General features: G+C 33.2%; 2 protein-coding genes, 1 long non-coding RNA gene and 1 pseudogene across 3 annotated transcripts; 3 read left to right on the top strand and 1 right to left on the bottom strand.

The window, feature by feature from the left end:
- Positions 1-216: 216 nt before the first annotated feature.
- LOC120779674 (putative nuclease HARBI1) lies at positions 217-1,265 on the top strand. Its single transcript, XM_040112031.1, has 3 exons — positions 217-261; positions 315-786; positions 840-1,265. The coding sequence occupies exons 2-3, from the start codon at positions 666-668 to the stop codon at positions 1,196-1,198; spliced, it is 480 nt and encodes a 159-aa protein (XP_039967965.1). The 5' UTR covers positions 217-261; positions 315-665; the 3' UTR covers positions 1,199-1,265.
- A 3,368-nt stretch (positions 1,266-4,633) lies between these two features.
- On the top strand, positions 4,634-7,345 carry LOC120779676. The gene is made up of 3 exons (XR_005705712.1): positions 4,634-5,228; positions 5,442-5,512; positions 7,174-7,345. It is a non-coding gene; the product is annotated as an uncharacterized LOC120779676 (long non-coding RNA).
- A 10,038-nt stretch (positions 7,346-17,383) lies between these two features.
- Positions 17,384-17,806, bottom strand: LOC120779853. Its single transcript, XM_040112212.1, has one exon. It carries the CDS (start codon positions 17,804-17,806, stop codon positions 17,384-17,386), a length of 423 nt encoding a protein of 140 aa, XP_039968146.1.
- Positions 17,807-18,752: 946 nt separating this feature from the next.
- Positions 18,753-20,158, top strand: LOC120779672 (annotated as a pseudogene).
- Positions 20,159-22,645: the final 2,487 nt, after the last annotated feature.

Raw genomic sequence — 22,645 nt, 5'->3', positions numbered from 1 at the left:
GAAGTATGATTGGCGTTGCCAACCTAAGAAAGAGAAATTTGACAGATAGTTAAACAGCTAAAATTTTGTAAACGACATATTTAAACAATTGAATTCAGTTGTCGCTCGCGAAAAAGTGAATAAACATATATAATAAACAATAAATAAAAAATGGATATAAGTTTTGATTTATATTACAATGACGAAAATACTGCAAATTGCAGGCAAAATTGATGTGCTACGTATACGAAAAAGCCTTCCATTGGAGCTTCCAAATGCAAAGTAAGCCATAGTTTTTTTACAATTGAATTGCTTTTTAATAATATTTGTTGCAGATTCATAAGTTATTTTCGATTAAATAAAGAAGCATTTTGTTTTCTACTGAATGAGATGAAGGAACATTTCCACAAACGTGTGCGAGGAACGGCCGTATCTCCTATATTAAAATTATGCGCAACTCTGCGTTTCCTTGCTGACGGTGGTTATCAAAAATGCAGTGGAAATGATTTTAACATTTTGTTGGCGCAACCTGCGATATCTTTAGTAATTAAAGAGGTTCTAAATGTAATTGAACAACGTATTTGTGACTAATGGATTAAAATTCAAATGACTGAACTATAAAATCTGAATTATATTAGAAACAAAATGGTATAATTTCTTAAAATTTTTAGCTTTGTGATTATAAAATGTCTATTCGGTATGTGGATGCTAGGCATGCAGGCGCAAATCATGACTCTTTTGTTTTCAATGTTAGCGATTTGAAAGTGCATTTACAGAACAACATACAGAATAACACTAGGCTCTTGGGTAAGACTTTATCGTATTTATTGCTAAATAATTAGAGTAATGTAATTCCTTAGGCGACGCTGGCTATCCTCTGCACAAATTTTTAATGACGCCTTATCGCTTGGCGGAAGCTTCTTTACCCCAAGCACGCTACAATACAGTACACTCAAAGGCCCGGAATATTGTAGAGCGGACAATTGGTGTACTCAAGAGTAAATTTCGATGTCTTTTATCTGTACGAGGTTTACATTACACTCCCGAAAAGGCTACGCAAATTGTGAATGCTTGTTGCGCATTGCACAATATTTGCCAACACTTTCAAGTGGAATCTCCGGAAGAAATACCACCTACTTCACATACTACAATGACCACTGATATTTTGGACATACGTAGAAAGAGAAGAAGAGGATACGGCTCGAATAATTCGCAATAATATTATGACTTCCCTCTAAATAATTAAAATATTAAATTTCATTTATTATTTCTAATGTGCTATTTATTCAGGCATATATTTAAATTTTATTTAAATAAATTCATTAAATAACAATATCACTTCATTTTTTAATGTAAACTTAAACTATGGTACAAAAATATAAAATATCACTTCATTCCAGAATAATTAAAAATAAAATAAAAAAAAATATTACTTTGTGTCTTAAATAACCAAAAAACATTAAAATCTTTGCGAAGATTTTAATTTAGCAATTTTGAGGCGCTGCACCTCAATTTTAATTTATTGTTTCCAAATTGTGGCTTTCCTCTTCCTACTTCTGGAAACTTCTCCATTAACTCCACCAATTTTTCAATTGCTTTTTTGTTGCAACTTTATTTTTTCTAAAAATTTATAAAAATATTAATTAAAAATAATTTAACATTAATTAAAATAGTTATTTTACCCGTCCTCCATTTTTCTTTAATATTTTTTTGTATTTCACTGCACGAATGTTGAACTTAATGTTGCATAATAGCAGTTGAAGTTTATTTATATACTAGTCAACCTCACTTGTACAGAGTTGAAAACCGCAATAAGGGCATAAATTAAAAAAAAGAACTGAAATGAAGGAAAAAAAAATAACACTGGCCGATCCAACACCGGGGTGTGTCAGGTTTTTTTGAGTAAAACTCCACTTATATAATATTATAATATAATATATATTGTCACCTAAAGCACAAAACAACGTATAGTAAAAAAAATGGAAATCGCTGTCAGATATAATAACCAATATTTAACCATTTTATAACGAAAACTCAAAAAGGAGTACTACGCGAAAGTACTTCGGTCACCCCCGAGTATTCGCTCGACCAGCGTTATATGTTTTAGAGCCAACGCCAACGCAGAAGGGAGTACTACGCAAAAATACTTTGGTCAACTCGGGTATTCGCTTGACCAGTACTACGAGAAAGTACTTGAGTTACCCCGATATGATATAAATTTTACAATATTGTCATAGATTGTAACTTATTTGTGTTTATTAAATATAAATCACATATAATGCATATACATATGTATGTTTATGGAAGAAGTGTTCACAACTCAATTATAACTTGAAAAATGTTGGAAAGTAATTTTTATTATAGTTAATAGAGAAAAAAAAAAAATACGCAAACAAACAAACAAAGAAAAATCGTTAAGAATTCTACATATTTGATGTTTAAGATGTGGCAACGCTCGTTTTCCTAATAATTGTAAACAACGATGAGTGTGCTAAGTGATTTTTAAATTAGCAAATTTACGTAAAATATTACAAAATAAGGTAAAGGTTCAGGAGAGCGGCTTTTCCGAAAACGTGCACCAATTTTCACGGGAAATGTCTTAAAATACTCGTTTTTAATTCGACTTTACGAATATGTATGGCGCGTGTCGTTAAAAACATTATTTTCTTTGTTTTAATAAAAAAAGATCGTATTTCCCGAAATTAAAAATTAACTTTTACACTTAACACGCCTTTAGATGTTAAAAATATATTTTCTGTCAATTATATACACGTAATTATTGATGTTGTTTAGTTAATCAATAAGAGAAATTGGTTTTTATGTTATTTTTATAAAAATATGAACAACTTCACAATCACTTCAACGAAAATGGCAAGGTTATGTTCGAAATTATGGCATCGCTGTTGTAAATTCGAATGGGCACTATTGATCGTTTTCGAATTACCGATACTCTCGATATTTGACACTGAACGAGAATTGATAAAAATGAGAAATACATAATAGAAAATTTTATAATTCATTATTATTGCAGAAAGAAGAAGAAGTTGGACACAGAAGAATTATTAACGCCGGGGTGTTGGACCGACCAGGGTTATGTTTTTTCGAGCGCTAGAAATATTATGTACCAGGGTTACTTTTTTCGAGCACTCGAAATATTATGTACCAGGGTTATTTTTTTTCGAGCGCTCGAAAAAAAATAACCCTGGTCGGTCCAACACCCCGGCGTTCACAATTCTTCTGTGTCCAACTTCTTTTTCTTTCTGCACTAATAATAAATTATAAATTTTTCTATCACGTATTTCTCATTTTTATCAATTCTCGTTCAGACTCGAATATTGAGAATATCGAATATTTAATTTCTTTTTATTTTTCCAATTATTATTATTTTTCTATTATGTATCTCTCATTTTTATCAATTCTCGTTCAGTCTCGAATATCGAGAGTATAGATATTTCAAAACCGATCACTGCTTGTATCACTAGTACCCAATTGAATTGCGAACAGTGATGCCATTTATAGCGTAAATATCGTCCAAATGCATATTTCTTTTTGTTTTTATTACAAAAAAACATAAAAATAAAACACGCGCCATATATATTCGTAAATTGGAATTAAAAACACAAATTTTAAGACATTTCCCGTGGAAATTGGTGCGCGTTTTCGGGAAAGCCGCTCTCCTGAAACTAAAAAAAAATAACCCTGGTCGATCCAACACCGGGGTGTTCAGAGTTCTTTCGCGTAGAACTCCTTTCTGCAACTTTCCTTTCTCCTTTCTGCAACTTTTTTCTTTTATAAGAAATTGCTTAAGATTTTTGCGTTTTCCATTTATGTATTTGGGGTATAAAGTTTTTGCTTATTCGGGTAAAATTTAGAATAGCATCCCCGGATTTCGGGGATAAAATGGGTATCAGTGGAAAGGTGACGTTCTCCAGATCACGAAAATATATAGTTGCCACTGACTTAAAGTTTTAAAGATATTTGCATTTAAAGTTGAAAAATTTACAACTTTTACATTGATAATTTGTATATTGTGAGTAACTTTTTCACTTATATTATGCACTTTTCACGTACTAGCACTTCACTCTAACGTTTCTGCATATTAATTTTTTATATATTAATAAAAAATAACCATGACAACCCTTTTCTTATTGTGCAAATGCAGAGAATTTTAACTAAAATAAAATAATTAAAATAAAGCTTTATTTACAACAAATATTAAAAAAATTAATATGCAGAAACGTTAGAGTGAAGAGCTAGTACGTGAAAAGTGCATAATATAAGTGAAAAAGTTACTCACAGTATACAAATTATCAATGTAAAAGTTGTCAATTTTTCAACTTTAAATGCAAATATATTAAAACAATAAGTCAGCGGCAACTATATACATATATATTTTCGTGATCTGGAGAACGTCACCTTTCCAGTGATACCCATTTTATTCCCGAAATCCGGGGATGCTATTCTAAATCCCAACCTTATTTTCTTTTGTTGACAACTAGGCAGATATGGCAATACCATTTATTTGCTAGTATGCAACCCTATTCTTATTGTGCAAATGCAGTGAATTTAACTAAAACAAAATAATTAAATTAAAGCTTTATATTCAATAAATCAAACATCTTTAAAACTATAAGTCAGCGGCAACTTAGTATATATATTTTCTTGATCTGGAGAACTCACCTTTCCAGTGATACCCCATCCCCCAACCATCTTCTTATTGTATGAATAAATGGATTTCAACGAAAGCTAAATATAGAATTAAAGCTTTTTTTCACTATTTGCTAAAAAGCAATTGCGTAGAACTTAATTAATGAAGTGTACTAACACAGGTTAAAAATATGAGTGTAAAATTTATTAAAATTGGAGAAACGCGCATTTTAAATAATCGAATTTTTGAACTTTAAACGCAAATATCTTAAAACCCATAATGCAGCGACAACTATATATGTATATATATTCTTGATCTGGACCTCGAAATCGGGGGATCACATTCTAAATCCGAGCAGATTATATTTTTCTGTACCGCGTAAATGAAGCAATGCAGAAAAATGCCGAGGAAGTCGAGACACGTATGTGAAAACAATTGGCAACACCAAAAGTGAAAAGTAACACACGTTTCAGTGCATAAAACGAAATTAATAAATATTATTAAATAGAAGAATTTAAAACTGCAGTATATAAAATAATATAAAAAAATTTAAATATTTAAAAATTTGTTACCTAGTCGATTGGTGTTAATTTTTGAATGTGTAAGATCCCTCTACACCTTTTATTAAGTGAATTTTTTCCAAAACGTATCGCATTCTACAAAATTTTTGCTGACTCCTTCTTAATTGAATTAGATTAAAAAAAATAACCTCGTGACCGAAATATGTCTACTTGATAACTGATATATTCCGTTATTAGTGCATAGTGCGACGTTGAGTAATTATAATATTTGATACTTCTTGCTGTAATTTCAGTTGGCTTTGATTGCAACATCGACCGCGTCTATAGCGTAAACTGCTGCGAGGTGACAACAAACGTAATGCCTGTAAGTACTTAGTATGTATCTATACGCAAAAAATTGGTATACAATATACTGATGCCTTAGACGATAATGTGTATATGTGTATGACTGTGCCAGACAGAACTCTTTATTAATTTTCGCCGCAATTTAACATAACCAATCACTGTTACCAGTATAACCTACTCAAAAATCTCAAGACAATTCTTCTTTAAAAGAATATTGCTGCAGCACATTTGATAGCAGCACTGATTATACTTTAGTCCTCATACCAATTGGCAGCACACAATCTCAAACCTTTTTTAACACTCATTCCACGCTTAGGAAATACATTTGTATATCTGCTTAGTTAAAAAAGTTCGTTAAACGTAAATTAAATACGAAGAAACGCTTACACTAAATTATTTCGTAATTAAATTAATAGCGGGATTCTGTAACCAGTCTCTTATCTCTATCTCTATTTGTATAAAGTCTCACTTTGTGACTAGTTACTATTCACTAAACAGTCTCTAGCGTTAGTCTCAAAATATTGGCTCAAATTTGAGACCTGATAGTTAGCAGGTGACAAAACTAAAAATAACTCTGGTCTGCCATTTTGAATGTACTGCGTAGAGATCATCATAGATATTAATCGATTGTCGTTTTTTTATATTTTGTCAGCAACTCAAACACGAAAAGATTAAAAATAAATCACTTTTACAAAAATTTCGTAAATATTATGAAACAGAGTCAACATATATTTTTATTGATAATTATGTTTTTGACTATGTTATAGAAAATTTAATATTTGTTATCGACATATTTATTTTCATTCAAGTGTAGAAACATCTCTGAATAATGAAATGTAATAGATTTTGTGACTGTCACTTACAGTATAGCAAAATCGTCTCAAGTCTCAAAAATTGTCTCTAACTTAAAATCTCAAATTTAGAGACTTGAGACTGTATCACAGTACAAAATCGCACGGTAAAATATTTTTAAAGCCCATTGGCAACAAAACTTCCCTAAAATACGTGGCCACTATAAGCTACCGTTGAAATTGAATTCGCCGGAACTAACAAATAAAACATTTTGAAAGATTAAAGAATAAAATAAAAATTTTTCTTGATATTCAGAAATATAAATTATATTGCATTACAATATCCCAACAACTAAACTTACTTTCAAATAGAAATATATTCAAAATTTATATATAACATGACTGTATCGCCTTTGCTTTAACTACTCCTTCCAATTTTGTGGTATTTGATGAGTGTGGTTTCCTATCCCACTCGCGCATGCATATACAAAACGCTATCGCATTCACTTAACCAGTATACATAAGCCCTTTTGGTTTGATTGCTTTTTTGTTACATCTTATCGTCTACTCTTTGCTTTTTTATGTACACTCTTTTCTTGAACAAATAATTGTTACATATAAAAACACAATTTTTTCTTCGTGACTGACTTCTTCAAAATACAGAAATCGACTTTCTTCAGACACCAAACATTTCACCAATTTACTTCCACTTGTATCTTTGCCTAAATAGCACAATTTTTTTCGTATGAAATTATATTCAACACGCACTAATAGTACTCTTTAAGATTTCACATATTTTCGATACAACCCACACCCCCCTTATGATTTGTACACTTTTCAAATATTTCAATGGCATAAATATTTAATAGTACGGATTTCTCCTCGTTAGGTTGATTAAATTAAAGAGTCGAAAAACGTACTTAAAAAAGTGGCAAATTAATCTATTTGAACAAACGCACCATACAAATACAGCTAGATGCACTCAGAGTAAGTATACTCAACAAAAAAGAACCATTCAAGCTCGTTTCAGAAATACAACTGACCATAACTTACAAACATATAATATGGCAGCCATGACCGAAACAGTAATGAAAAAACATGTAAGTTAGACTTTATGCGCCTATCCCTTTTTAACACATATAACTTTTCCACCAATAATAAATTACAAATATTTAGAAAAACCTATTAATTAAGAAAATTTAGATTTGAAACTAAAAATTTAAAAAAATAAACCCATAGCGTAAGGATATATTAAGTGTGGCAACTTCATATGTTTATAATTGGGGATATCGGCAGTCTATTTGAGATTGCTCGAAATCTGTATTGCTAGCTATATTGCCCATTGAAACTGCACAAGAATGCGCATCTACGTCACGGTTGACCAACGTACAATCAGCTGATTTTCAGTTGCTTGTTTTTCTTTGCAATAAGAATCAATTTTGTATTGTAGGCATACAAAAACATGAATATCATCAAAAGTTAACATCAATATAAGTGAATATTAATAAAAAATATCAATATAAGTGAATATTTTATAGTGAACATTTACCTACATATTCATTTCATTGTATTTTCGTTGTATTATTTAATTTTATCTCTTTGCTGTGTTTGTTTCAACTATATATGTACATTTATGCAAATAAAAATATTGAATATTTTGTGGCCAACTATCAATTTATTGTCTCATTTAATTTTCTTTTTTTGATGTACATATTTTCAATTAAGTTTTTATTTAAGGAACGAATCCTAAAATACATTCTAGCTCTGAAAAACAATTCTTTTACTTTTACTTTGGTGCTACAATTTACAAATTAACTTAAATCTAAGTGCTTCTGGACGTAATTTGTACATACATGCATACATACTATATGCAAATCAGTACCATTTAAGTCGTCAAGGTTCTCATATGCTCCATCAACATATGTATCTGTTGGTTTTGAGAGTCTTCCTTCAGATAGGTGATCCATCCAAGTATAAGACGAACAATTTTTTGAATTGGCACAAATTTCGGGGTTGTCTTTACCAAGTTTGTGCCAGATGTACCCTGCCAAACCCGTCTTGAGAATCTTCAAGTCATCATTTTTTTCATTTGGGTCAGCGGAATTTAGATCAACTGACGCACGTTGAAAGATATTACCTGCAAAAATACAATAAACATACATACATGCGTATAATTAAATGGAATAAATTGTTAGTTAAGATAAGATTACAATTAGGATAAGAAACAGTGGTTAGTATGCAAAAACTTAGTTTGTATGTAAGTACATATTTGCATTTGTTAACATCAATACATTTTTATAAAAGAATGTTTTCTGTAGTTTTAGGTTTATAATACTATGTACGTTTAATATTTTGATAATTACCGGTTAGAGATAAGTAATTCCCTTCCAAATCTGGGGTATTGTCCACTTCAACATTTCCTTCATCTGTAATCGGGCCTTCGTTATGACCAAGTATATAGGAACGTAGCCTATACTTGAACTCCTTCCTGTCAGGGTGATCGTGAAGACCGCCTTTTAACCTGATTACGCCAAACAAATTTTCTAAAACGTCCTGGTTTAAACGAGACTCCATCCTTTTCTGCCATTCATTAGCCTCTGCAGGAGTTAATCTGGTTAACGTGAGAAAAGCGCTAGGTAGCAACTTCGTTAGACTCCGCGAACTTAAACCTGCAAGAGTGTTTGGTTATAAAAGTAAAATTATTATAATCAAAATGCTATAATTACCCATTTCAAACCGCAAATTTCTTTCGAAGGCTTCTGGCGCGAAGTGCACAAAAATGAATCCACTGTTTTAGTACTGTTTTATCCTAAGGGAAATGGAAAAATCTCCATTTCGTAGCACTATTTTTAACATTGTTATTATTGCATCCGAACACTGCGCAACTCATTTTAAAAAAATATAAAATTTCACAATTAATACTACACGCGAAAATACAATTCGAATTCACATTCAAAGGCGCGGGCGAATAATAAGACAACCGTGACGTCAGCAAGAACAGCTGACTGAAAACAAACATGCGCATTGCGTAATCTCTTTCTTTATCATTCTTGGAAACTGCACTTTGATAATGTTTAAATGTGGCCATACACGACACACATATGCGTTCGATCGGTATGTGTGCGATTGCGATTTACTAGTGTATGGGCTTGGGCGTATACCGATCCATGTTCTCAAAAATATTTGATATTTTACGTTCGGTGTGCACACATGTATGTCGTGTATGGCGCTGTGTGTACACAAAATCTCATTTCTCTCATGTCGCCGAATAGGAAGGATCGCGGACGAACCATTTTCGCTTGCCTGTCGCAAATGTTCACTGTGTGAAAAACGAACGCAAAATGGATTTGTATGTAGTGTTTATAGCCATTGCAAATAATTTTCTGCGTGTGTTTGTTGTAGTGCCGTTGCACCAAGAGGAAAATTCTGCAATTTCTACACCATGCAAGGTTTTGCAAGAGCAAGAGAATTCCCCTAATATGAGAATATCAAGCGACAGCTATTTTGTATATGGAATGTAAACAAATATCAAGTGACAATTTAGGGCCGGCAAAATATGTCTTCCCAAAACATCGATTAAACTAGAGCAGGCACCGATTATAATGAGTGGAATGTAAGTTTTCAAGTATTTTTCAGTAAAAACTGTGTTTTCGTTTGACAGATTTTACATGGACGAAAACATGTTTTCGTGGGAAAAACTGGTTTTTCTTTGTCGGTCCGAAAATAGTATTAACGATCCAAGACCTCAAACATGCGCCACATCAGCCCGATCATATATACCCGACGCCATTATGAGAATTATTATTTTATGATATCAAATGGCTTTAAAATAACATTGCAGCCGCAATGGCAATATATTTGACATATAAGGGGTATTCTCTTGCTCTTGCAAAACCCTTGCACCGTGCAAAAATTGCATATACTTCCTCTTGGTGCACCGGCACAACAACAAACACAAGCAGAAAATTATTTGCAATGGCTGTAAAATATGTCAGACCAAAACCCGTGTATATTTGCATGCAATATCACGCAAAAATATAATTGCAACCCTATTTTAGCTGTAATTTTACGTAAAGACATATTACGTCTTTAAATTGTTGAGGGAGGTAGGTTTTAAATAGATTTTATAATTTCTGTTTAAATTACAAAGATTTGTTACAGTTTTTTTCTTATGAATGAACGCAGAAGGTGCGCCAATTCACAATAGCCATGCACAATAGTCATTTACAATAAATTGACCGAATCAGCCGTTCATATATCACTAGACTCTCCAATGGGTGCTTTCGTGTCCTTGTATATTTTGGTATAGTATTTTTGCAATCTGTAATCCCTATAGTTTGCGATGTGTATTTCTTGAGAAAATGCTGCGTAACGCTCTGAACACAAAGAGAGCGACAGACTTCAAGCGACATCTGTCAAATATTAAAATACACACGTTCTAAAAGACACAATTATTGAGAGAGCTGTACAACTACATAACTGTGTCCATAAGAGCGTGTTTTTTTTTTTGTTTTCAGAGGGGGAATCTTCAAAGATATCGTCACGATTCGTATTAGTCGCACGCCCAAGCGGGATTTGCAACACAGTACGCCTACGTACTAAACCCTGAACTCCGTCGTCTTTGCTTGTATTTGGCCCACAGAACCGCCGTTAGGCATTACATCGTGGGACCAAGCTTAGCCATTCGGCTCTTCATTCACACATTTTTGCTCTGATTCTGATTATTCCTTCTGTTTTCGCTGCGTTGCCACCATTTCTTTCTTAACTCTTGCATAGCTATAGCTGCCCACGCTATCATTCTGTCCCAGACCACCTTCGATTCGATCATGTAAGGCACTATATTCTCCGGAGTCACGCGATCGTTTATCACATTCTCTATTTCTAGTCTTTAGTTTTCATATTTTGGGCAGGAAAAGAAGATATGTAATGCATTTTAATTGCTGTTGCTGCAGAAGGAGCAGTTTGTTTCGTCGTCATGTTCGTATTTGTATAGATATTCTCTATAACATCCATGACCTGTTAAAAACTGCGTAAGGTAAAAATCAGTTTCCCCGCGTTTCCGTTCTATCCATGGTTGTATGCTTCTCATAAGCCTGTGCGTCCATCTCCCCGTAGTTACTTCGTCCCATCGTTTCTGACATTCGGTTAGGCTCCTTTGTCTTTCCTGCTTCCTCTCTTCATTTGTTAAGCGAGCGCCAGTGCTTTTCGTTTTGTCGAATACTCGCTTAATTTCCATGACCATTATGTATGTCTGGTGGCATGAGGCCTGATATGACTCCAGCCGCCTAATGTGATACAGTGCGCTAGGCACATGCAACTCTGATTGCGTTCAGTCGTACTATTGATTTCGCCTTTTCTGCATATGTTTTCTGGTGCAGCGCTATCCCCCATATGGATGCAGCATACATAAGTATAGACTGACTCACTTTGGCCAAGAGGACTCGTCTATTCGGACTTGGTCCACCAATGTTAGCCATTATCCTCGTTCGCGCCGCCGTCACCCTAGATGCTTTTTCACAAGCTTTGCCTATATGCGTCTTGTAACTTAACCTCGAGTCTATCATCCCTCCTAGATATCTCAAAGATTGTTGTGTGGTAATCCGTAAGAGCGTGTGTTTTTTAATATTTGACAGATGTCGCTTGAAGTCTGTCGCTCTCTATGTGTTCAGAACGTAATAGCTTAAACACAATTGCTTCTGCTCAGCGGGAGACGGAACGATGAGTGGTGAACAGCCGATTTATACAAGCTGTAAAATTCGGGTGGGTAAACACAACTGCAACGGAGACGCTAAGCGCAATTTTTTAATTAATATAAGAGAAATGTGGCAGTACTTGTTAGTGATTGATTGTTGTAATGATCTTAAACTGAAACCGAAAATAAGAATGGTTTTGAATATAACGAAAACAATCACCATAATGTACACAATGTATGAAATGTACATTGAAGAAAAGCAAGAAAAAATTGGTTACGTTACTTAACAAATCATGGATCACGTTGAAAATGATGTTGAGATGCCAGGAACTTGTCGAGACTGCAACATTCGACTGCCTTCCTGCAGAATTACACAATCAATCGGTCATATGCAACCGCAATTAGAAGGAGAGATATATTGGTAAAATTAACTATTTCTCTTTATTATTCATAATTACCTTCCTCTAGAGGGTGTATCAATTTGTTAAACAGTTTTAAATAAGTAATGTTTAGTACTTAATAAGAGAAAAAACATACTTTTGAACGAAGGTGGACAATTGGGGTCACTCATGTTGAAATTGATTGGTTACATGCTTTGAACATCTTCTACATTTTCCCGAAAATTTATTTTTCTTCAATTTAAACTCTTCTGACAATCTTTAACACAGAGAAAAAAATTAGTTTTAAATCTTATTTATATTAAACAAGTTATTAACAGCAATATTTACGGCCTCGACCATTTGCAGTCATCCAAGAAGGATAATAGGGGTATTCTCTTGCTCTTGCAAAACCCTTGCACGGTGCAAGAATTGCATATATTCCTCTTGGTGCACCGGCACAACAACAAATACACGCAGAAAATTATTTGCAATGGCTGTAAAATATGTCAGACCAAAACCTATGTATATTTGCATGCAATGTCACGTAAAAATATAATTGCAACCCTGTTTTAGCTGTCATTTTACATAAAGACATATTACGTCGTTAAATTGTTGGGAAGGTAAGTTTTAAATAGATTTTATTATTTCTATTTAAAATATAAAGATATGTTACAGTTTTTTTTGTTAAAAATGTATGCAGAAGGTGCGCCAATTCACAATAGCCATGCTTAATAGTCATTCACAACAAATTGACCGAATTAGCCATTCATATGTCACTAGAATCTGCAATGGGTGCTCTCGTGCCCTTGAATATTTCGGTATAGTATTTTTGCAATCTGCAATCTTGCAAGAGCAAGACAATAACCCTAATGTTTCTTGGAACTTCCACTTCTTGCAGGATTTTGGTGCACCTCTGCCGGATGCTAAGTCGTTAGCACTGTAGTGTTTTTGAAAGGTGTTTCGAAGAGTCTTCCATCGTCTTCTAAAAACTTCTGCTAAAATTATTTAACAACATTAAATAAATAAGAACTAAAAAATTGTGCAAATGCATTTCAAAGTAGAGCTTTCGTTTAAAACTTTTCCAATCTCCTCTAAAATTTGATCTTAATAGTGTACGTTTCGGTAATCCTTTAGCGACAGGTCGTAGATGCATTTATATTTCTGCACATCCATGAGCGATTCTTTGAAACTCATCGTTTATTAGACATTTCAAAAATTTAGTTAAAATCTATTTACTTATTAGAAAATACGCTTAAATTTAGAAAAATGATTTCGTAAGTTCGTAGACGCGCGCAAACTTACTGTTTTTGTTTTAATTTAAAATCTATTTATTTATTAGGAAAAAAAGTGCAAAAAAGTTTAGTCAGCACGTAGTCGAGCGCTAGCTTGTTGTTTATTTCTTTTGTGCGATTTTAATTTGTCAATGTGCCCTACAAGACGGGTAGTAGTTAAGTAACTAGTTATCGAGAGGCTATCAGTAATTAATGCCTTCGTTATCCAATAGATTATTTTTGTTCTAGCCTCGGGAAAAAAGTAACCATTTCTCCTCTTTCACTACACGTCGGTATGATTATCTTACTTACTCTCCCTCATTGATTTTGCGCATCTGTTTGGTTAGCCATCTTTTACTGAAAATAGTTTGTTTCGTTATTGTTATGGTCACCCATATGTTACAGAAAACTAGTCGATCGATTATATGTTTAATCACAAAAAACTGGTGCAGTTGTCATCGCGACACTTGCTATGGGTCACTTGTTTCGTTATTCATTGGTCACCTCTGCCTATCGTAACAGTCATTTTCCCTATAAATAAAACAATTGAAATGTTTGTTTTATTTTCTTTATTTAAATATTTTTTGAAGCATACATGTTTATACAAACAGTTGTATTTTTCTTTTTTATTTTTACAATTTTTCAGAAATCATTTAGGTTTAGCTTCTAAATATTAATATTTATATATACCATTACAAATTGAATTTTCCTTCGTACAAAAATTTTTTGGCAAAATTTATGTATGTTATTTTCTATATTATCACTATTTTTTTGGTAAAGTATATATGGTTCATAAATAGTTTATATTGTTATATTATAGTTTATATTGTTATACGTATAATTTACAATACTAAATATATGAATTTACTAATTCGTTATATTTACACAATTTGTGCACATGTAAGCTAATTTAACAATAATATTTTAAATTAACTAATTTAGACCTATTAGTATTGAGTAATTTAAATATAATAATAACAATAGTTAATTAATTTTCGGGAGCATTAAACTGACAACAGCTAATTGCTCGTTCGCAATTGCTGTACCAAACGCTGCAACAAGTTTTTCCATTTGTTGTTCAAAGTGTTCACACAACATTTTGGAATATATTTTTTGTTTAAAGGTACGTATCCAGCTCTCAAGTAATTGCTCAAGAAAAAAATACATTATTTCTTCAAGTAATTTTGACAGCTGCTTACGCATTGTGAATGATCGACACTAGAAGAGCAAGAGAGAATAATAAAGAAAATAAACTTTGTGTGTAATAATGAAATTGAATATTCAAATATGCGATAAATTTGCCAAAGCAATTGCCTATTTTCAGATTTTATGAAATATCCACAAACGACAAATCTAAATTTTTATTTATTTGACGTTTGAGTGTAAACAAAAACATAAGAGAAACAAAAAGATAAGCATTTGACATGAATGAGTAATGTCACATTATATTGTTACTTGAGCAAAAGTCAACTTAATTAGCAAACAAAAATTATAATTATATTCTGCGATAATAATTATTCTGTATTTGAAAATAATGTGATTTTTCATTCATAAAAGTGTAATAAAACAGTAAGTTAATAGCCAAACAAAAAAGTCAATAACAAATACAATATAATTCAACATAATAAAAAAAATTTTTATTTCCAAAGTATACCATACAAAAAATGACGATGAAAAGATTCGATATGAGAAGAACATTCCATTCTGATTATCTTCAGGAAAAAACATTTGTTGTTCAGTCGATTGATAGCCCATCGTGCTTCACCGTAAAATTCAGACCGGAAGAAAGGGAATACCAGGATATAGAGCAAATTCTGAATTGCCGATTAGCAAATATCAAGCCAAGCAATGGGAAATACTGGTCGCGAGAAGCTATCAAATATTTTGAAGAAATTGCTTTGAACGAATCTTTCACTATGAAAATAATGAAACAAAATCTTTTTCATAAATTTAGACGATTATGAATTAAGGATGAGGATTGACCAAGATATTGTTGATAAAGGATATGCAGTTCATGAGAATGCATTCGTACGATATTATCCATTCACTCCATAAAATTGTTATAACGCTAACATTGAGAAGCGTACATAAATACGAATAATAAGAAAATTGTCATAGCGATTCAATAAAAAATTCAACAAAGTAATACTCTTCAAACATTGAAAGTATTTATTCTTCAGTTTCCTCTTATTTTTACATAAGCGTATATAATAAATTGTAAATCTCAAAAATTGTAGTTCTAATCTAAAACATTTTGATAAACAACGTTCTTAGTTTTACTGCCCGGTGCATGAATGAATAAACGATGTGCAGTACCGACTCTCGAACATGCAACATATAATTGCCCATGTGAAAAACAGGATTCTTCCAAATTTACTCCGCATATTTGAAATGCTTGTCCTTGTGCTTTGTTTATAGTCATGGCAAATGATAAACGCACCGGAAATTGAAGACGTTTGAAATTGAATGGCATGTCTGTTGGAATCATTGGAATACATGGTATAAGCACATTTTCCCTTTTCGCTTTGCCATTGAGTATAGTTGCTTCAATCAAATTTGGCATTTGCTTCTTTATGTGCCATTACACATTTTGGAGGATTGTTATTCCGTAATAATATGATTGGTGAACCAACCTTAAAAATGGAATCAATAATATATTTCATTGAACCTCCTTACATATTTATATTCTGTAATGATTAAAGTAATGAACAAACCTTTAAATTCAAAAGATGTTGCGGTGTACCAGGTGGTGGTCAATGGATTTATAAGTTATGATTTCACCTGGCAATTTTTCTTGAATTTGGAAGTTCATTGCATTGACGTGTATATTCTTCGGTGCCAATATTGAACGTTCTGCTAACCAATCATGGCTTCTGTGATTCTAAATGATATTTGGGAAAACGCATTCGACCAATTCTTCTTTTGTTTGCAAAATTGTAGAAAATTTTTCGGGCAAGGTGATCATTCCATTTGTATTGTCGATTTGCATTTTTCTATTTCCGATATCCAACAATTGTTCCGAAAACTGATGTGCAGATGAATCGTCTTGGAATAGGACACGCATATTGACATTCAACGTCAATTTTTTCACAAATCTCCAGGGAGCAGAAGATTTCAGACATGCATTTATTTCATCGGCAGGAGTTGATCGAGGAAGAACTGGCAATGTTTGTCGAAAATCACCTGATAACAATATCAAGGCACCATCAAACAACTGTTGATTTCCGCGTAAATCTTTCATAGTTCGATCCAACGCTTCGAGCGATTTTTTGTTGGCCATTGTACACTCATCCCACAGAATAATCGCTGCTCGCTTCAAGACTTTACCCATTGCAGAATTTCTTGAAATATTGCATGTCGGCGTTTCACTCACTTGCAAGTTCAATGGCAATTTTAATGCAGAGTGTGCTGTTCGTCCTCCGTCCAATAAAGTGGCAGCAATTCCAGAAGAAGCAAGAGCCAAAGCAATTTTTTTCTGTGATCGAATAGCTGCCAGAATCAATGTAATAATGAATGTTTTTCCGGTTCCACCAGGTGCGCCCAAGAAATATAATCCGCCAGTGTTGTCAGAAACAGCTTGCAAAATTGTTTGATATACATACATACATAGTTTTGTTGATCATTTAATTTGTCAATATTTGATTGCACAAATTCAATCAATTCGTCACAATTGAATTGTTGTTCACGTTGCAGTTCTTGATCCATCAAATCATGCATCGGACGATCAGGTGAAATCATAGATAACTGTGATAATGCTTAATGCGCAATTTTGAGACACATATCTTCAATGATTATTAATGCTTCATTGTACATTTCCAAGGTAATCATCAAATCTGGATTATTTGACGAACGACGCATCCGAATCAAAATATCTTCCGTCATGTCATCTTGATATTTGTTCCATAATTCCAGTGGATTCGATGGCATGCATGTTGATATTATAATCGAGAAAAGCATTCTTATTTGTTGTGGTAAGGATGAAACACATGCATCTTGAAACGTCGATTCCCAATGTGAATCGTTTTCCAACAAATGCAGTAGGTGACATGCCTCGCGATACGTCTCACATAAATGACCATCAACTATTTTCAAATATTCGAACGATCTCGGTCCTTGAACGTTCACCAATAGCAATCGCAAATAAAAACATTCCGTGTTGTTGGGATGAATCGTATACATTCTGCCCAAAGCATCTGTTGAATATATACCTGGGTGACCATCAACTGCTGTACCCTGTTTACGTCGTTGGAATTCTTTTGATGATGTATTCCATGTGTAATACTGAGGTACATCAGTATATAGCAAACTTCTGGCATATGTATCGGTTTCACAAAGTCGAAAAAAGCAGTTAAAGGAGTCGCTGGTGGTTGTGCTGCTCTCTGCTGTATATTTTCAGTAGTAAAATAAACACGTTGACCATTTTCAAGAGGCACCGCTAGATGAACAACAACAGGATGTCTTTCGTACAATGGAAACGAAAATATTCGCCAAATTGCTTCATTGCTGCTAACGTATCGGCCCATTTGATATCGAGTAATTTCATCGTTCCTATTGTCAGCATCAGGTACTTCAAAGACAGCCATATCACTTCCTTTATTCACATACTTGCAAATGTATTTGATTGACTTGACGGAATTACAATACTCAACGTTAATGTGAGACTGAAATATTTTTGACAGAAAGTGTGAATATGGCACAACCCAGACATTATCGACGATGATTTCTTGATGACGAATGTTCATCATTACTGATTGACCGTTATCTTCAGTAGACCGTCGTCGATACAACGGGTATCCATCATTGCCTGTTATCACGGTAGAGGAGGAGTAAGGTCACTATCAGCTGATGTTATGTAAACAAAGGCACAGCTGAGAGGTGCCACTGTAGAAACGTCAAGTGTAGTCCGGGGTTGAGTTTCTATTGGAATCCAAGATGGCCGACTTTTAATCAAGATGGCTGACTTTTGACCGGAAAATGGTTGCATTGGCGTTATTTTCTTAAAATTTATGGAAAAGTTGTCCCAAAAATATTGGTTATATATAAAAAGTTTAATATATTTTCTAAAGAAAATCGTTTTATTTTAATATATATTCTTAAAGATGAGAACAATATGAGCAAATACATGAAAAATTAAGTTTTTAATTTATGCCTCTTTTTAACTTACCACAGTAATAAATGTTCACCACAGAAAAATGTTACGAACAAATAAGCAACCATGCCGAATAGTGGGGTCCAGATTATGCTCATTCACAGCCATATTTACATTTTTGCCATCGTAACGAAGGTTTTTGCAAGACAATTTGTTTGAGTTTATTTCATGGTTAAATACTTTACGATGGTTTATTTAGTTATTTGAATCTGGAAGAAGTGTGCAAATTTCCCTTGAGACGATAAATAACAGATCGGGTTGGAATTTTATTCCAAAAAAAGTACGGAATAACTAAACATGGCCTCGTTAATACTGCTGCGTAATGGGTCAGGTGCTGTTCCAATTTTATGATTTAAGAGATGTAAAAGCGATACGCGATGCTGTGAAGTACTCAAATGTATTTATGAACTTAGTTGGTCGTGAATTCGAGACAAAATTTTAAATTCAATGAAGTGCTTGTGGAAGGTGCACGTCGCATTGCTAGGTAAGCTAAAATTAAACTATTTCAAAAGATTTACCATGTAATTTTTATTTTTTTTTTATAGAATCAGGAAAGAAGCTGGTGTAGAACGTTTGATTATTTATCTGCTTTAAACGCTAGTCCCAAACCAATGAGCTTTGTGTTTGAAGGTGGAAGTAACTTTTTGAAGAGCAAATACTCCGGTGAGCACATTCGGATGTTGTACGAGCTATTGTCAATTGCGCTTAGGATGCCGATACTGCTGGTCAGCTTTATTAAGCTGTTGTGTAGGTTTTGAGCAAAATTGAATTTACATACTTTCTAATATGCTAAACACCCACCTTGCAGACCAAAGCGTTACCAGTTGAGCGAATTAATTGACTGGTTTCATCGTGTTATGCGCAAAAATGAAAAATGGTGGGGATACCGTCGTTAAGACATGCGTTGCGATCCTACCTTCTTATTGAAAGCCAAGTTCACTGAGCTTATCTGTCCTGAACAACCTATTGGTGAGCTACATACGGAACGTGTCGATCGCGAATGTATTACCGATGTCGTTCCCTCCGACATACCGTGGTTGAAGAATTTTGGTGTACAATTGACCTCCATGGAAGAGCAAGTACCATGGGAATTGTGACCATATCGTGCTGCGCAATATTATGATGCCGAATTGGGAGAGTGGGGGGAACCAGCTCCACCAAAACCGATAGAACATCGGGAAGAACTACGCAATTAATAAACAACGCTCATCAAATGAATGTTGGCAGCGTTGGTGACCAAGCAGCGATTCGAAAAGAAACATTTGCATCTACGCGAATTACAATTCGTCTTTACATACATCTAGTGATTTATTTTCGATTATGAATGGTGTGGAAGTTGATATTTAAATTTAAAAAAACAAATAAATGTAATTTGGCTAATAATGAACCGCTATTAAAAATTAAATAATTTGAGTTGTATTTTTAATTGGGCCAAACAATTTATTATCGATTTGAATAATTTCAAACGGAATATATTTCGAACAATCATTTTTTTAAATACTATGCCAGTATTGCTACTGAGCATGGCAAAATAGTGTTGCATAAGCTAATTTAAACAACTTTTTACTACTATATAGATATTGCAAATTCAAAAAATAATTTCTTTAAGAATCCTTTTTATTTAAAAACTTAGCTTAGAACTATAAAACAATGTGGTAAATCTGTTAGGATAATCAAACACTCCATTTGGGAACGAGTAGGATTCCTGATAGCCGGCATATAACTAAATTCTGACATATAAAACGTATGTATATGTAGTTTGGATTACAAAAATTTATACTTAAAATTCAGAAAACATGGCTATTATAATTATCTCTTGATTTATCTTACAGTAAAAAATTGTGTTTTACTGTTCAGACGAATTATTATGATATGTAATACCAAATTTTTCCACAATAGTTATCTCTTTTGGTACACTCATTATCAAAAATAATTTTCAATTTGTCCATGAATAAATCAACTACAACGCTTAAAAATATATAGCATATTTATTTATATCAAGAAGTTATAATTAAATCTTTTGATAACAGCATTAAACTTCATTCTATAACAAAAATTGAAAATAGTATTTATACATGTACAAATATAGTACTATAAATTTATAATTTTATATTATAGCATTTTCGCTTTCTGCAACCCGTTTTGACCTCTCGCCACCCTTATTCACCAGAGGTGGTCATGATGTTTTATTGTGAACGTACACTTGAGGGGTAGGTTAAGGACTGTGAATGGCTCTTTTTTCTATTGTGAATGGGACTTTCCCTACTCCTCTATACCATCCCTGTTATTGTGTCGGAAGTCAATGTTCTGGGATAACGCTTTGAGCATTTGCCATCAATCATGCATGGTGAATTCATATTTAGTACGCCACATGGGCCATGAATCATATGTTTTGTGACGACTTCAAATAATTCTTGATCAATTGTTTGATCTGGTATCTCGGCTGATATGATATTATCAATTTCATCTGGTGTGATTTTACGAACCAACCATATCAATATATGTGCGTGCGGCAATCCTCTCTTTTGCCATTCGATTAAATACATACATATAACACCGCACTTCTCCAAATACGCGCAATTTCACAATTAATAATATAAAAAAAATTTCACAATTAATAATATAAAGAAAAATAATATCTCGTGATTGAAACTGATCGCCAAAAATCACAATGGCCACTTCATCAATGGTTGGTGCATTGAATCTTCTTGAATGCTCTCCAGTTGGAGTTTTATCGTCTCTTATAACGATTCTGTGATTATCAGATGGCAACCGATCTATAGTAGTTTTGAACAATTGGACTAATTCATTGTTCTGATGAAAAAAATCTTGTAGTTCGCAAAGAATTTCTCTTTTTGTTTGAGAACCAATTGTGCAGCGTTGATTTAATTCACGATTTTTATCTCCGATGAAATATACATATTTGTAAAAATTGATGGTTAGCGTTGGGGAGCGGTAACAATGAACGCGCTAGGTGATAAATTTGACCTTGGATCTGTAATATGTATGCAATGTTATAGGAATAAATTTTTCCCTATTCATTGAAAAAACCATCAAACCATCATGTCGGCATAAATTAATCTCTTATAATTTTTGTAGCGCCGAAAAAAGTCATTTGAAAAGACGAATTGTACTCTTGTATATGATTTAAAAAATGTTTCGATTCTGGTGATGTCTCAAAAATTAATGATTGTAATAATTCAGGAGGCGGTTCAAATTCCGGCAATTTTACTTTCCCGTTAGCGCAACACATTCCAGAATTTAGCCGCTTCACAATGTGGGCATATAACATCCATCATTCCAATATATCCATGTACATTATAGTCGATTGAAGGGTCGTAATCAAATGCAGAACGGAACATATCTTCCAAAACACGACGTCGTATTCGCGTAGGTCTTGCTGGATTTCTTGCATGATGAGCTTCTTCACATCTATTTCGTGGACGTCGCACTGCACTTTGTGATACTCTTTGTGACAACACGCCCCGAGCATTTCGAATACGTCGACCTATGTTTGATTTTGGACGTGCCGGCATTTTCTTTAAAATAATTTCTTATATGATCACTTCGTTTGAAACACACATAAAGTTTTCACTGACTAATTTTCAATAATTATTCTTTTAAATAGCCGGAATAAAAAAGCAAGCGACCGAAATTGAACGATTCAAATAATTTACAAATCAAAATATTGAAAAACAAAACAAAAAAGAATTGTATGAAAAGTCGCTTTTTGGAAATTTCCAATTTTTCGACTTTTCCTTATGAAAAGTATATGGTTTTTTTTATATCAAACCCTTTCCAGATCCACAGCGAACAACTTCTGATTTCATGAAGATTGGTTCCGCCGTTCTCGAGCGTTAGCGTTACTA

This window comes from Bactrocera tryoni, unplaced genomic scaffold, assembly GCF_016617805.1.
Source record: "Bactrocera tryoni isolate S06 unplaced genomic scaffold, CSIRO_BtryS06_freeze2 scaffold_11, whole genome shotgun sequence".
Classification (NCBI taxonomy): domain Eukaryota; kingdom Metazoa; phylum Arthropoda; class Insecta; order Diptera; family Tephritidae; genus Bactrocera; species Bactrocera tryoni.
This window is presented reverse-complemented; position numbering and strand designations above follow the sequence as displayed.